We start from the raw sequence: 15272 nt of genomic DNA, 5'->3' as shown, positions 1-15272 counted from the left end.
CCTAATCCATCAATTTTTGATACCTAAAATTAACCATCACACTGGTTCATTTCCAGGATCCTTTATTGCAGTTCTCAAATACGGTCTGGAGATTCCTGGGTGGTGATGGTGGGATGTGTCTAATATACTTTTAAGGGATGCTCAATGTTAATACTGTAATATTTCAATAATAAAATTAAGACATTATGTGTTGGTTTTAATCTCATTCTCACACTAGGGTATAGTAAAGTTTTCTTGAGCCTGTAAGACCTATAATATCCCAACAGTCTGAATACAAACATACATATGAGAATACAGACATCTTCTATTAAGCCAGACAATAGACTTAGAAAACATTAAACAACGTCATACTTCTCAATAAATTTATCTTGCTTTTAAAACAAGTTATTTTTCATAAAATATGCTTGCATTAACTTATACTTTGTTTATTAACATTATTTAATATAAATTAACAACTACTTAAAAAATTCTATGTTTCAATTGCAAGTGCCATAAATATTAACAGATATTAGCCCAAATAAACAAATGCTCTTTTGGGTCCTCAATAATTTTTAAAAGTCTAAAGGCTTCTTGACACCAGGAACCTTGAAAACGCTGCTGTCTCCATTGAACCTTAACCTTCTGGTGGCCTTGGTCCAGTACTCACCTGCTCAGGCAGGACCTTAAACCTCAACCCATACTCAATGACTCAGTCCTGATTCCTTGTTTATTGAAGGGACACCTGAGCCAGAGCAGACGAACATGTGTCCTTGTTCTTCATTCTTTTTCATCCCAGGTTTAAGCCTGTACATATGTGGTCTAGAAATCCTGGGAGTTGGGTAGAAATGGGCCATCATCTCCTAGGACCCCCTTAGCTGTCATGGTGGGGCTTAACCATGCTCACAACATTGGTCTCTTCCCAGCTCTGGTCCCACTTCCTCTGTCTTTGATCTCTACATGTGGGTTCCTCTCCCCTCAGGAGGTGTGTGGTTCCCTTCCTCCTCCTACATCCTAGTGCATCCTGGTGCCCTCGCCCCATGTCCACAACGTCTGGTACCAAGTGGAGCATCAGGATCAACGTTGTCACCTGATGGTAAAGCAGCAGGTTTGCTGTCCATCACCTTGTCACACTTTCGTCTTGGCTGGGAGCTTTGTAATAGAAGTAGCTGCCTAAGACTAGATTCTCCCCATAGGTACAACCAGAGGAGCTACCAAAGCCACTGCCTGGTGAGGGGGAGAGCTGGGGCTCAGGCCAGAAATGGGTATGAAAGAGGGAGCTAGAAGATGTTCTGTTATGTGACCAGAGGGACAGAGGGCCTGGACTCAGCAAGGAAGATGGCCAGCGCTTCTCTACATGGCTGTGAGACCAGGGAATTGGTCCTGTGGGCGCTGTAGGGTCCGTGCCCTGTGAAGAATCAGGCCTTCCTCAGGCACTGTGACGCCATTGGCTCCTGTGAGTGCTGGGCAGATGAAGAGGGGGCTGTCGTCAGACCCCAGCCTGAAGAACGGTCTTAGGGGGCCAGTAAAGGGTGAACGGGGACATGTGTAGATGTGCGATCTGTCCCTCATGTTGTAGAAGGAGACATCTCCAGCTTCGTAGTCCAGAAAGATGCCCACCCGGCCAAGGCGCTCGCTCAGAGGGAGAATCCTCTCCGGGGAGGACAGGGCCCAGTATTTGTTTTCAAACATCTCCAGGGTCCAGAAGCCATTCTGAGGAAGCAGCAGGGCCTCCCCTTTCCTCTCAACACTGTCTTTACAAACCCCCAATGTCCATGCCATCAGGTTTTCAACTTCCACCTCCCAGTAATGTTTTCCTGAGGTGAAGTATTCCCGGCCCAGGACACAAGGCTGACAGTCGAATCTCTTAGGGTTGTCAGGCACACTCTGCCGGGAAGGGCCCCGTCTCACGCTTCTCCGGTCCTCAGACAGGGAGAGCTCAGGATGAGCAGTGTCTGGGTCCAGGACCACGTCAGCTGCAGAGGAAGTCTCAGATTTAGGCCTGGGGTCTCAGGAACCTGTAGATTGTGTAATTCCTGGTCCCTCAGAGAAGGCTCAGAAAGCTAGTGGGGATCCCGCATGTCATGGTCCTTTCCATGAAGGGCCCATGGTCCCAGGCAGCTCACAGACTAAGAATTACTGAAGCTGCACTTCTCTCTCCAGTGAAGGAGCAGTCTTCCTCAGGGGGAGATTTGGGGCTCTTAGAAACTCAGGTTTAGCACATGAGCCAAAATTAATGGTTTCCACTTTCTTTCAGCATTCTTAGATCTGCCCCATATTCTATGTAGGACAGATGATCTCTGAGTCTCTCTTTAGTTAGAAACTTTACAACTTGGCTGTAACCAGCAAAGAAGCTTCATATCCCGCTCCCCCAACAGCCCCATGGATCAACCAAGCTGAGTCTCTTACTACACAGTGTCCTGAGTGATAAAGGGTGTCTTAATGAGTCTCCTATGTTCTTTTAACCAGGTGAGAACTGATTGAAATGACTGAAAAGGACACCCTTCAAAGGGGAAAGGAGGATAAATTTCCCCAAAAGCCAACCTGCTGCCTGAGAGGTGTGTGTGGGAAAGGTAGGGAGGAAATATTTACATCCAGTTTTGTTTTAACAACTTGGGTCTAAAGTCAACAGCTATGACCTCTCTGGGTACAGGAAATGCTTCAGACCCTGGACATTCTACAGACCTCTCCCACTTCATCCTTTATTACTTATTCAGTCTACCTTTCTATTGTGTTGAAATGATTTTGTTCTTTCTCCAAGTGTGGTTGAGTGACAATTTTGAAATTCACCTAAAAAGGAATGGTCCATGTGGTGTGGTACCTGATAACACTAAATTCTTTAGTGCTTCTGGGCAGAAGGTGACAAATCATAAAATTCAAAGTGCTTATTAGTAGACAAGTGGATTCTGTGTCCTCATACTCACCTGATCCCCCTCCCCTGGCAGGCTACACACAGGGTACCTATCAGTGCTCTCTGAGGAGCACAAATGCATTTCTGGCCACCTCTTTGGACATCCTAGCATCTGGCTTGTTGAGGAACCTCATTCTCTTTTCCCCATGGGTATCTTCAACTGTGCACAGTCCCATTGCTGGGCCATGAATCACTACCAATTCGTGGCCTGTTAGTGCCCAGGCCTCAGAGCTCTGCCATACACACCCCCATCCATGGAAACATTGTCTTCCCTGAAACTGGGTCCTGTTGCCAAAAAGGTTAGGGACTGCTGGTCTATACCATCCCCGGGTTATAAGTAGCAAAGACATCATTGTCTTCTTTCAAATTGATCCAGGATGGAAGAGTAACAACTACTGAAATGTAAATCCTGGGGAGATCTACTATGTATCAGAGACCTCTGGTAATTACAGACTAAATTATTCTAAAAGAGAAAAGATCATAGGAAATAAACTGTAGGGTTGACTAAGAGCTGCTGGGGTTCCCTGACAGAAGAGCCATGATCATTGGTGGGACACTGCTGGTGCCCCCAGCTGCCCCCACCCAGCCTTGGGCCCCTTGCTCATCTCTTCTCAAGAGCCCTGTTGGCTGCTGGTGGGGAGAAAGCTCTGGATCCCAGGGAACGTCAGAGGTGCTCACCAGCATGTAAGAGTGTTCTTCTCCATCCTGCAAGGGACAGACAGAGAGCTCAGTGTTATGAGATAAACGCTAACCAAGCAGAGCAGAAATAGTGCACAGAGTAGTTCAAAAAAGGCTAAACTCACGCAATTCTTCTTGAAGTTGCTCTGAAAAAGAAACAGAAACAGAAAAATGTCCTCAATAGAAGAACTAAGAGAAGTTGGGTTTGCATTAAATGATGCAGGACCCGTCCTTCCTACGAGTGCCAGCATCACCATGCCCCCATGCCACAGGAACTGTCAGAAACCAGAAAGGATTTGTGATCCACAGGCTGGACGGTATCAGTGCATTTTTAGGCTTCCTTTGTTCAACTCTTTAGTGGTTGAACATGTGTCCAGGGGAGTGAATGAATGCAATGTTTGCACAATGGAAGTAATAAAGCTCTGAGGGATTAATCCCTAGGATTTGAGAGCTCCAAGCCCTTGCTGCTGATGATAAATGTTTCCTCTCTCTCCTCCCCTGTCAGAACTGTGTGCTTTGTATGTCAGTGAACTTGTCTTCCGGTGCTTTTACCTTTTATTTGACGTTCTTTCTCTTTTTCTACATATTCTTTCTCCAATTCCTTCTCAGCAAGTACTTTTCTTTCCAGTTCACTCTGTTTTTCCCTTGATAAAAATTTTTTTTCCCTATGGAGTTTCTTGTTGTAATAGATGCACACAGCCATGGAGATGATGAGAATAGCCAGGATGGGAGTCAGGATCACAACACATGGAGATACGCTGGGCATAAAGGACTCTGCAAAGGCAGCCAGAAAACTCCATTTAGTGAGAAACAAGAGACGCAGGGTGAGAGTGCCCCTCAGGAACACATCTGAAGAGCTTCCTCAGGTGCTTGCTCTGTCACCCTCTGCTCATAAACCCCAGGTGGAGCAAGCAATGCTGACTGTGCACTGGCTGATCTTTCAGTGACTGCCAAGGCTGAGGCCCAGGAAATAGAAAAGCAGAGACATCTGGAATCACCATGGAAAGGACCAGGGTGAATAAAGCTAACTAGCTGTGCTGAATCAGCATAGCCACCTGCCTGGTTCAAGCCACCCTCACTCTTGCCTGGAATATTGCAGTGCCCCCTCCTTGTTCTGCCCTTACCTCCTGCAGTCTATTCTCAGCAGAACTGCCTAAGTGAGATGATGTTAATTGTTTGCTCAAAACCCTCCAATGCTTCCCATATCACTCAGACTAAAAGCCAAAGTCTGTTTTGGCCTATGCTGCCCCATACAATGTGGCCTCGTTGCCACTGTGAATTCATCTCCTCCTACTTCTTGTACTTGCTCCATTCCAGCAACACTAGCACCGACTCCTGGTGTTCCCTGATACTGCCAGATGCACCCCTACCTCAGGCCCTTTGCATAAGGTGTTCCTCTTACCTGGCTTGCTCCCTCCTCAAGTGTCTGCTTGGTTCATTCCCTTGATTGCTCCATTCTCATCTTTAAAGTTTTCCCTGACCATCCCATTAATAATCACCACACCCCATGCCCCTGGCACTCCTTATTCCCCTTGTTTAATTTTTCCTACATACTCATCACCATCTGATATAATATATATTTTACTAATTAATGAATCACTTATACTAACTAATTCTTATATTGCTCTATTTCTCTCTAGAATGTGAACTCCATAGGGCAGCGATTGTTATTTATTTTGTTCATTTTTTTTCTTTGTTTTGAGACATAGTCTTGCTCTGTTGCCCAGGTTAGAGTGCCATGGCGTTAGCCTAGCTCACAGCAACCTCAAAGTCCTGGGCTCATGGGATTCTCCTGCCTCAGTTCCCTGAGTAGCAAGGATGATAGGTGTGCACTACCACGCCCGGCTGATTTTTTCTATTTTTAGTTGTCTGGCTTTAGTTTTCTATTTTTAGTTGAGACGGGGTCTCGCTCTTACTCAGGCTGCTCTCAAACTCCTGAGGTCAAGTGATCCTTCCGCCTCAGCTTCCCAGAGCGCTAGCATTTCAGGCATGAACCACCATGCCCAGCTTATTTTGTTCAATCATTAAGTCTTTGGTTCTAGTACAGTGTCCTGAACACAGAAGGTACTTGTTGAGTATTTGTTAGATGAATTATGAATGTGTGTAGCTGCAGAATTTTCCCAGCTTTGTCCCCATGGGCAGGAATGGAGGGCTGTAGGAGACTGGATTACCAGGGGTAGTCACCCATTCATACTAATCTCCATGAGTGATGATTGTTCTGTATATTTAAAAATTGCTGAAAGACAAGAACCTCATCAGGAAAAAAAAGATCAGGTTAACTCACAGAGTAGAAACTCCTACTCGTGGCTTTAAGATTCTTTGATTTTTCCCTTGTGACAAGGGGAGAGGCCTCAGCTAAGCTGCAGCCCCCCACTCCCCAGGGCCCAGGACCCTTCAACCCACACTCCTGACCTCCCCTCATCCCTACTTGGGGATCCATCTGTGGGCTGAGGATCCCACCTCCACACCATGAGTCTCCAGAGGGCAGAGAACTAACCTGGAATGAAAATCACAGTTTCCTTCTCCTGGCCGAGCACGGTGCTGTTGACAGAGCAGAACATGTTCCTCACGGAGCTGTCTCTGATGATCACAGCCGTGGTCACCATGAAGAGGCCGTCTGCGTCAGCAGTGTAAGCCTCCTCCAGGGCGGGTACGACCTTACCATAGGGGTCCCTCCACACCGCGAGGGGCTCTGGGTACCACCCTCCAGATGTGCACTCCAGCCGGATGCCCCCATCCTCGTGCCCCTGCATTTCAACAAGGGGCTTAGAGCCTAGGCCTGGGGAGGGAGACCAGGGCTCAGCTACCAAGCAGTGATGTCTCAGCCCCTACTGTGCCTCTTCTGTGAAGGGATGAAGAAAGGAAGCCAAAGACAGAGGGAGGGAGCAAGAAACAGGAAGGGGGAAAGGAAGTAGGAAAGAACCTTGATGTTGGAGAACACCGGGAGACCAATATGCCAAATAAATCGTGAGATCTCTAAGAGGAAAGGATTACAGTGCACACTCTGCTTTGTGCTCCACCTACGGGCCCCATCACACCACCAAGCATCTATCTGACTGCCATAAATGCTTGCTGTTGGGTTTACTCTGCCAAAGACTAAATTTCTCCCTTCCAGCTGGGTGTGTCCAGTCCAACCTGAAATAGCCAGGTTGAGGATTTCACTTTCTGTTCCTGAAAGAAACTTTTCAATAGACGTTGGTTTCATGAGGCTCTAGAATTATACAACACAGAAACCTGCCAGGCTGGTTTCTGCCAAGTTTCTTAAGAAACTTTTGACCTAAAGACACTGTCCCTTCTGTGCAGATCTGGGCTTCATATCACCACAACTACTTACTATCTATAAGAGGTGACAGTTTCTAGGAGAACAGACAGAGCTAGCCACCAAAGCCAACCCTTATCCTGATTCACAGATGCTTGTCTCCCAGAGGCGCAGTCTATAGGTGATTTTCTTATAGTCTTTTGACAATATCGATGTATTAGAAAGATCTGGATGGTCTTGGGATCCTTAAAATAACAATATCACTTCTTCAATGGTACAAAATCTTCACCCCAAATCCTCAGAATCTAGACTCAACCTAACTAAATTCTACCTTTAAAAATATCTTTAGTAATAGAGAATACCAAGTGTGAGAGGGCTACAAATCCATGGTTCAGGGAGACCCATTAGCCATGTGTGATCATCTAAAGTCCTTTTGAATAATTCCTTTGTAAAGCCTACCCAGCAAAGTATACGAAAGACAGGAAATTAAAGCAGATGCAAGTCTAATGCTTCCTGCTCAATTTGGTTTTTGTCAAAAGAGAGAGAGAGAAAAAAAAAACAGTTGTACATTTCAAGGCTGACAGAGAAATCATGAAATAAAATAAGAATTAAAATAACTCAGTAAATAACTCAGAAAACAAAGTTCTACAAATATCCTGTGGGGTGAAATGAGGGCAAGTATGAGACAACAGACTGAAAATTATCACCAAAATGAACCAGCCAACCAACCTAACCAAAAACAAAGAACAAACAAACACAAAATCCTACAACAATCCCATTTGGAGTGTGGCAGGCCAGGCCAGGACCAGGTTTACAGGGAAAGAATTGAGGGTTCCTGCCATTCATGAACCATATTAGTCAACCATACAGTGTCTTTGTGAGCAGAGTCAGAACATAAGGGTGGAGAAAACCTCTTTCCATGATATTCTGTTTTAATCAGATATGAGGTTGTCATTATGAGACCAAAGATCGAGTCTCCTACCTGTTATCATTTAAGACCCAGTGGGAAGAACACACTCTCATCAAACCTCACTTCCACTGGTCTGATAGACTGAAATGCCACTATAGAGTCTTCTGAGGTCTTAAAGCGTATTCCAGTCTTCAAACCTTTCTCTTAAAGCACAGTACACTGACCCAGAAGTGAAATCATTCCTTAAAGTCATCTTCATAACCTCCTAGAAATCCCCATTTAAATGCACTTTTATGCTGGGGAAGCCTTGACACATTTCCTAACTGCCAAACTCTCACTCATTTTCTGTGTAGGGATTAGTGTTTAGTGCATAATTTTCCCTCTGTTCTTAGTTTTGTTTAATAAAATCATCTATTTACATATCTTTATACTCTCTGCAGTCAGTATTTAGGAAAAGGAGAAAGAGGCAAGATTAATATTTATCAAGAAATAAGATGTCCTTATGTTGTAATTCTCTAGCCAGTCCTTGTATATCCCAGTTGTAATGATGCAATTATTGACAGTGCCTGCTCTCACTCTCAAAAGCACATATTTTCAGTATAAAGCAGGGTCAAGAATTATCTTCAGAGATTAATCAGTCTCCCCTACTCAAGGGCACAGAAGAAATCTTTGTGTCCTTCTCTAGAAGTCAGGCCAACAGCAAATTCACTCATTTGGCCCATGAGCAGGAGGATGCTACTTTCCCCATGGAAAGGGGATTCTAGGCAAAAATCTCCTGGTCTGCAGTGGGCCTCAGAGTAGCTAAGAAACTTGTCCCAAAAGTGATACTGTTAAAAAGTAATTAAACAAAATGAAGTGACCCACCTGCCACCTTGAGGTGAATCATGGCCTCATCGTAGTACCTCCCTTCTTGGAAGTAACAGCGGTAGATCCCATTCTCCTGGGCTGTGACATTGTGTATGACCAGTGCCACCTTGCCTCTGCTGATGTCTTTGCTCACAAGGGTGGTTCTTCCTCGGTACTCCTCCATCTGCTCCTCTGTTCTCTCTCGCCCACCCTTGTACACCAGCACTGCTGGAGAGAACTGAGACCGGAACCACCGCACCTCCATGTCCTCAGCATTTTTCTCGGGTGACAGGTGGCAGTGTAAAGTGGTGTTTTCTCCCACCATGGCCAGGATTGGATCAGCTGGCCCCTGGACAGTAAACTGGGCTGTTCAACAAAGGAGCACAATCACACAGGGACCAAAGGCATTGAATATCTCAGGCAGGAAAGGAAGTGGATGTTCCAGGCACTAAAAAATTCTTTCCCAAACCACAGGGGCTTTCTGGGTTGAGAATTCTGGAAACTAGTAGCTGTGGCTGGTTGCCAGCAGCCCTCAGAGCAGGAGCATTGAGGCTACTAATGCCCCCTGGACAAACATTGAAGAGCTTACCCTGAGCAACCTCTATAGGCCCTGTGCCCCCAGGACTTTTTCCTCTATTCCCCAATCCAGCACAGTGCCTGAGTGTAGTGTAAACTGGAGTTGTCCAAAAGGGTATCCACTAACTAGCTCCAATTGAAGCAAGCTGATCTTGTAAAATACATATACGGGATTTTGAAGATTTAAGATTTTTAAATATTAAATATCTCATACTTTGCATAAACTAAGCATTTAAATATTAATATTTCATTATTGGGCTGAAACAAAATATGTTATGAAAAATTTATTTCATGTTTCTTTTTACTTTAAGTAAAAAGTAAAAAACTAAAAATTTTGAAAATTTGCAATTGCATATGCAACTAGTCTTTGTAGCTCTCGCTGTATTCCTATTGGACAGCACTGCTATAAATTCAGTGAACACGTGCAGAAGGAAGGGTGAGTCTACACCACTCTGGTCCTTCTTCCTTCTTCCTGTTTGCAAGCTCAAGTGTTGATGTTGCTTTCTGATAGTTGATAGCAAGCAGCGAGTGGCATGCATCCCTACCTGAGACAGGTGCAAGAAGGCTGAGGAGCAGGAGGAGAAGGGAGGCTGGTAGGGAGAAGTGCAGGGAAGCAGCTGGCTCCATAAGTACCAAGGACATAGTCACCCAGGACAGGCAGGGACCAGAAGCCTAGGGGGCCAGAGGAGGAGATTCAGCCAAGGAAACCTGGCACCACAGCTCAAACATTCCTGTCACCCATGGTGTTCTCATCGGCGCCCCGACTTCTGTCTTAGGCGGCCCCCTTCCACCCAAGGTTCAGATATTTCCCAATAAAAGGATTCATTAAACATTCCATGAAATAAGTCAACAATACAACCATCAGGCAGGCAGTGTTCCACCCTCCTAGGCTCACCTCTCTAGCCAGAGTCCAGTTTCTTTAATTGTCACTTGATATTCTTCCACACCCTCCCTCTGTTGTCATCCTCCTACCGGTGAACCAGGCCGGGCAACCCGAGTTAAGGCCAGGCATGGCCGCGCCTCCCCACCGGTGGGCCTCCCCTCTGCCAGGGACCCCCTTTTCCTCCAAAGCCATTCCATTCTCCCACCCACCGACTGCGCCTCGGAGCTGTAGCTCTTCCACTTCCTTTCCTACCTTCTAGAATTAACCTCCGTGTTTTCTTTTTTCCTGTGACTCTCAAATGATGATTTTCCGGTCGTCTCTCTTTTCTCCAACCCGCTGGTGGGCCCCGGCAGCACTAGAGAACGAACCGTCCCAAAAGAGCACAGAAAACTTTTTTTCGCCTCCCATTAGCTGCGATGTCGAGAACTGCTGAACCCGGAACCTCAGATTCTGTCCCCTGTGGGTCTGTAAACTCCTGAGATTTCCAAGGAATGGCTTCGAGCCCAGGATTGGGCAGCTGTGGGTCAGCCAGCCAATGGTGTCCCTGAGCCTGATTCTTCACCAGTTACTAGGTAGAATATACGGAAATAGTTTAAAAAAAAAATTGGCAGCAAATAACCTTCGGAGATTATTAGGTCTTTTTATTTCTTTTTTCTTTCGGAAGAAAGATGCTTTTTATCTTTTCATTTTTTTCAAAGTTTTGGGATTCCCGGTGGTTTGTGGCGTTGCTGCTAAACAGGAAGAGAGTTCTCCCTGCATAGACCTGTGCTCAAAGAGGTTAGGGTGGGGAAGGGCAGCGGTAAACATAAGCATTATCTGTTTCCAAAGTCAGAGAAATTTCGTTTAAGTTGCTAGGTCTGGAGGTTAGGGGCGGGGACCATTAGCTGGCAGCAGACCAGAGTGGAGAGGGCGGGTATCAGCAGAGCTGGAAGGATGTGAGACAGCAATTGCAGTATCTCTTATGAAAACCTTCTCTATCATTCAGGATGTAAGATGTGCTGAGAATCTGAGTGAGAGTTAAAAACTCTTTCCCTCAGGGAGGTGGCATCCTAGTGGGCAGAGGACACAAGTAAAGAAAGACTCTAGTTGGCCTTTACTCTCTGACCCAACTAGATGTTCTGGTTGATTCCAACCCGCCCCTCCCCTACTCCCCCCACACATACAGTGCTCTCTGCCAATATACCCCCCCACAGACTCTCATCTTGTTATGCGTTAACTTTTAAAAAAAATCACACAGTTTATAAATTTGGAAAGGAGACTTTATTTCTCTTAAAGGGTCACAACCTGCTGGTTGGCCATCCTGACAGGCTGGGAAGCATACCTCCTGCAGAAGCCTAAAAATGGAACTTGGAGGGAGGGACAAGAATTTATGTTGAAGGGATTGGCCAAGTATACATGTTTAACAGGCTATAGGAGGAGCTATGAATATTTCTGAAGGTTCCCCCCACACATGGATTTTAGGTCTACATGTAAGTAAAATAAGTCCCATGATCACCTTGGGTTGGAGATTTAACCCAAGATTTAACTTGGGTTGGAGTTAAATATATTATAATTACATCCTGTAGGTAAAATATTGAAACACAAGGCACAGGGCCACTCTTGGCCTCAGGAAAGCAGCCAAAACCAGTAGGACATCTGTAGGCATTTATTAGGAAGCAGTGCTTTGTAGAATGAAGTAGCTGTCCTGTCTTAACCCAGAAAACAGTAGGACAGGCATCAGGGGTCCCATGAAATAAGCTTAGACATTTTAAAACCTTCTAAACTGGGGTCTTCTGGTCTTTTGTTCTTTCAGGCTGGCCTTTCAAAAAGTCTGGTACTCATGTTGTGGAGGTATCATCCAAAATAAACTTCCCAAGGCACAGTTGCCAATATTCTCCTCAAGTGTCTAAACACTTCTTCTGGAGGCCTCCAATTCCCTTCTGATTCAATTCAGAACTTACAATTAATACACTAGCAGTGGCTCCACAATTACCTTATGTCACACTAGTGCCCTCCCTGTAGCCAGCACTCCCTTTCCTATGCCATTCTCTTCACCTGAATTGTTCCCTCCATTTCTGCCTCTTGAATCCTGCCCAGCCTTCATGTCATCCCTGCCAAGAACACCTCTGGATATTTTTGCCTGAAATATTCTCAGCCTGTTTTGACACACAAAGCTTTTGCTATTCCTATAATCTGCCTGCATCCTTGTTATTTAAGTATCAATTGCATATTTCCAGTGACTGGAATATCTGCTCCTTAGAACAGATGTCTGCAGGATGTGATTCCTCTCTTTTTTCAGGTCCTGGCCCTAACATCTTCATTCAGTGGTTTCACTCAATGGATGAGTGAAAATGGTCAGGGTAAGGTCATTCCCTCAAGAGTAAGACCCAGTTGCAACACTTATCCAGTGCCAAGACTAAGAGAGAGATGGCAACCACTCAAGGTCAACAGTTTAGGGACTGGGAAGGAGGATTGAAGGAATCTCCCAGAATTAGCTACCAAAGCAGGTTCCTTCTGGGCTCCGTAAAGGGAGATCTTTGGTGAGACTAAGATAAAGAAAGCACAGAGAACCAGAGAACTGACTTTTCTCTTGTACTGACCCCAGAACTGTCACTTTCTCATATAACAGCTTCACCCATCACCTAATGCTTCTGGAGTATACTTAAAAATAGATTCTTGGTGGAGTGGCTAATGGGAGTCAAAGCATTGCAATTCTTAGATCATACCACCTAGGACTGGGCTTCTTTTGGGAAGGAACAGAAGAGGTAGCTATGAGAGACTAAGAGACTGGCCAGCCAGGTCAGATCTGGCTTCAGATATTTTATTAGAAGAAATATGGCCCAGAGTTTCTGAGGCAGCTTGTGCCAGAAGCATCCAGCTAAACTATGCCCCCACCCCTGCCAAGCTGATGTGAACCAGAGGGAAACTCATGTGTTCTGAGCAGAAAAATGGTCCATGGGCAATGAGGTAGCTTAGCAGGAAGCCAAGCCCTCCTTGTGTGTGCCACGTTAGATAGTGACCACCTGACCCAATCATTCTTTGTCATGGGAGGGATAAACACAGAGGAAGGGGCACTTCAGCACAGTTCTCCATGGATCTAGTATACATGCTAGTCCTGGAAGAAACAGGATCCCAACTGAACACTGAATGATTCCCTTTTGCTTTGCAATAAACTCCAATCTGTAAAGACAATTTGGCTGTGTCTCTCCCTTTGAGTCAGCACCAGACATAAAGTCCTTCCAGGAGAGGCCCAGGGACTTTGACATGCAGAAAAACCATTCCTTCTCTGCCCTGTTCAAATTCTAAACACCTGACTCATGGAATCAATGAACATAGTACAACAGTTGCATAAGCTGCTAATTTCCAGGACTGCATAAATATTAACCAGTACATTTACCTCATCTCGAGAACAAATTTCACAGGACACACAGTAGGAATGATACTGGGACCCCAAAGAACCAAAGATGAGAAAATGAATCAATCTCTTTCCACACCGAAGCCTTCTCATCTGCTTTGCCTTCCTGTCTCCACAGTCCAGCTTTCTCTGCTCTTGTGGACCTCACTGTGAGTGGAAGATGCCTTCCCACAGCTCCTGTGCACACCTGCTACAGGAGTCACTGGTCGCATATTATGTGGCAGTCCTGTAGCCTACAGATTAATAATAATGATTTGTGATCCTGATATCTCAAAACGAAGTCAGTCATATAGGTGGCATTAAGCCTACAGCACATTTGTTTTCCCTCAAAGTTTTCCCACAAAGCATATGTGAATGTGGAGGTCAGAATAAAATTATTTTTCTTTAAAGTGATAAACATTTGTGTTCAGAACTCATGGTAAAGTTGATTTTTTTCAATATATGTGTGATAGACTAAGGTGTTGAGATAACATCTACTGTGGCCCAGTACAACCCAAGAACCAAAGGCTGAGGTAAGTGTAATAAGCACACCTAGGGAAAAATATAAAAACAGCAAGAAGCTGGCAATGTCTGGGCTCTTGAGTCTCTGAAAGCTTCCTTCTTCCCAATTTTGGCAGCTGCTGCCAAGACAGCTCTGCCCAAGAGGAACAGTGGCTGCCCCTCTGATTGGCACCTGAGAGAGATGTCCAGACCCATTTGAGTTCCTCTGTCAGTGGGCTGGCCTTCCAAGCCTCCACCGTGGTGCATTATGCCCTCATTACTGCCTTTAATAATTCTATTTTGAATGTTAGCTTGACTGTGTGTGTGAATCTCTTGCAATACACTGTGAAGTCAGAGCATTGCTAATTGGCCACTGAGTCATTCTGAAACGTTTAGCTTCCAAGAAAGTCAGCACACTGACCTAATGAACCTATTTAACATAACAATTAAATGCTGTTTATGGAATAGGATGGAAGGAGTGGAGACAGACCATAACAGGCAATCACTATATTCACAGAAGCAGAGCCCACAGAACAGATGCTCCTGATGCCCCATCCATGCTCTCTTGGCCTGTCAAGCTGACCAATAACTAAGGCAGACTGTTGCCTGTGTGGATCATAATGTCTGACCTGGGGTATCTGCCTCTCTTCTCCACTGCCTGAGGGCTTTCTATATCACCAGTGATGTTGGATTTTTGCACATACACAGCCCAACCTCAAATTGCAGCAGAATTAACATCCCAGAAGCAAACTTCAACCAATTCAAGCAAAGGAGGATGCAAGATGTGGACAAATTTCTCCAGCTCCCAGGTTCTTAGAAAGATTCTTGTGTATTCCAAAATGTCATATGGTTTCTTAAAGTCCTGGGTGGGATTGATCCAAGTTATCCACACTCTTGCTAGCTCATTAATGAACTCTTTATGCCATTTCTTACATAACTGCCTTTCTCCCTTCTCTGTCTCACTTTATTTCTGCACTTGTGTTTCCTGGGAGCACTTCCCAAATACCACAGCTAGGCTAAATAGTGCTCCCACCCTCCCAGCAATAGCCTCTGTAAAACCTGCAGATATGATGTATTACATGGCAAAACGGACCTTGCACATGGAATTAAGGTATTGACCTTCAAATAGATTATCCTAATTTGTCTGGGCAGACTCAATCTAATGGCACAAGTACATAGAAGTAGAAGGCAGAGGAGTCAGAGGGCTGCAATAGAAGAAGAAGCAGGAGAAATCCAAAGATTAAGAAAGACTCAACCTGCTGTTGCTGCTTTGAAGATGGAGGAAGGGAGCTAGGAGCCAGGGTGTGGCAGCCTCTAGAGCTGGGAATAGCCCTCAGCTAACAACCCACGGTGAAGGAA

The 15272-nt window shown here is 45.2% G+C and overlaps 1 protein-coding gene across 1 annotated transcript; it reads right to left on the bottom strand.

Annotated features, from left to right (window-relative positions):
• Positions 1-45: 45 nt before the first annotated feature.
• Positions 46-12561, bottom strand: LOC105858747 (butyrophilin subfamily 2 member A1-like). Its single transcript, XM_012742093.3, has 8 exons — positions 10292-12561; positions 9702-9828; positions 8599-8946; positions 6063-6344; positions 4118-4339; positions 3691-3711; positions 3566-3592; positions 46-1952 (listed from the first exon to the last, which is right to left on the bottom strand). The coding sequence occupies exons 2-8, from the start codon at positions 9796-9798 to the stop codon at positions 1330-1332; spliced, it is 1620 nt and encodes a 539-aa protein (XP_012597547.3). The 5' UTR covers positions 9799-9828; positions 10292-12561; the 3' UTR covers positions 46-1329.
• Positions 12562-15272: the final 2711 nt, after the last annotated feature.

This window comes from Microcebus murinus, chromosome 15 (genome assembly GCF_040939455.1).
Source record: "Microcebus murinus isolate Inina chromosome 15, M.murinus_Inina_mat1.0, whole genome shotgun sequence".
NCBI classification, from domain to species: Eukaryota; Metazoa; Chordata; class Mammalia; order Primates; family Cheirogaleidae; genus Microcebus; species Microcebus murinus.
This window is presented reverse-complemented; position numbering and strand designations above follow the sequence as displayed.

Excerpts from the sequence above, each read along its gene's own strand:
- LOC105858747 (XM_012742093.3), bottom strand. The coding sequence starts at position 9,798 with ATGTCCTTGGTACTTATGGAGCCAGCTGCTTCCCTGCACTTCTCCCTA. Across the intron at positions 8,947-9,701 it reads CCTTCTTGCACCTGTCTCAG|CCCAGTTTACTGTCCAGGGG; the intron begins GTAGGGATGCAT and ends TTTGTTGAACAG. Across the intron at positions 4,340-6,062 it reads AACTGTGATTTTCATTCCAG|AGTCCTTTATGCCCAGCGTA; the intron begins GTTAGTTCTCTG and ends CTGCCTTTGCAG.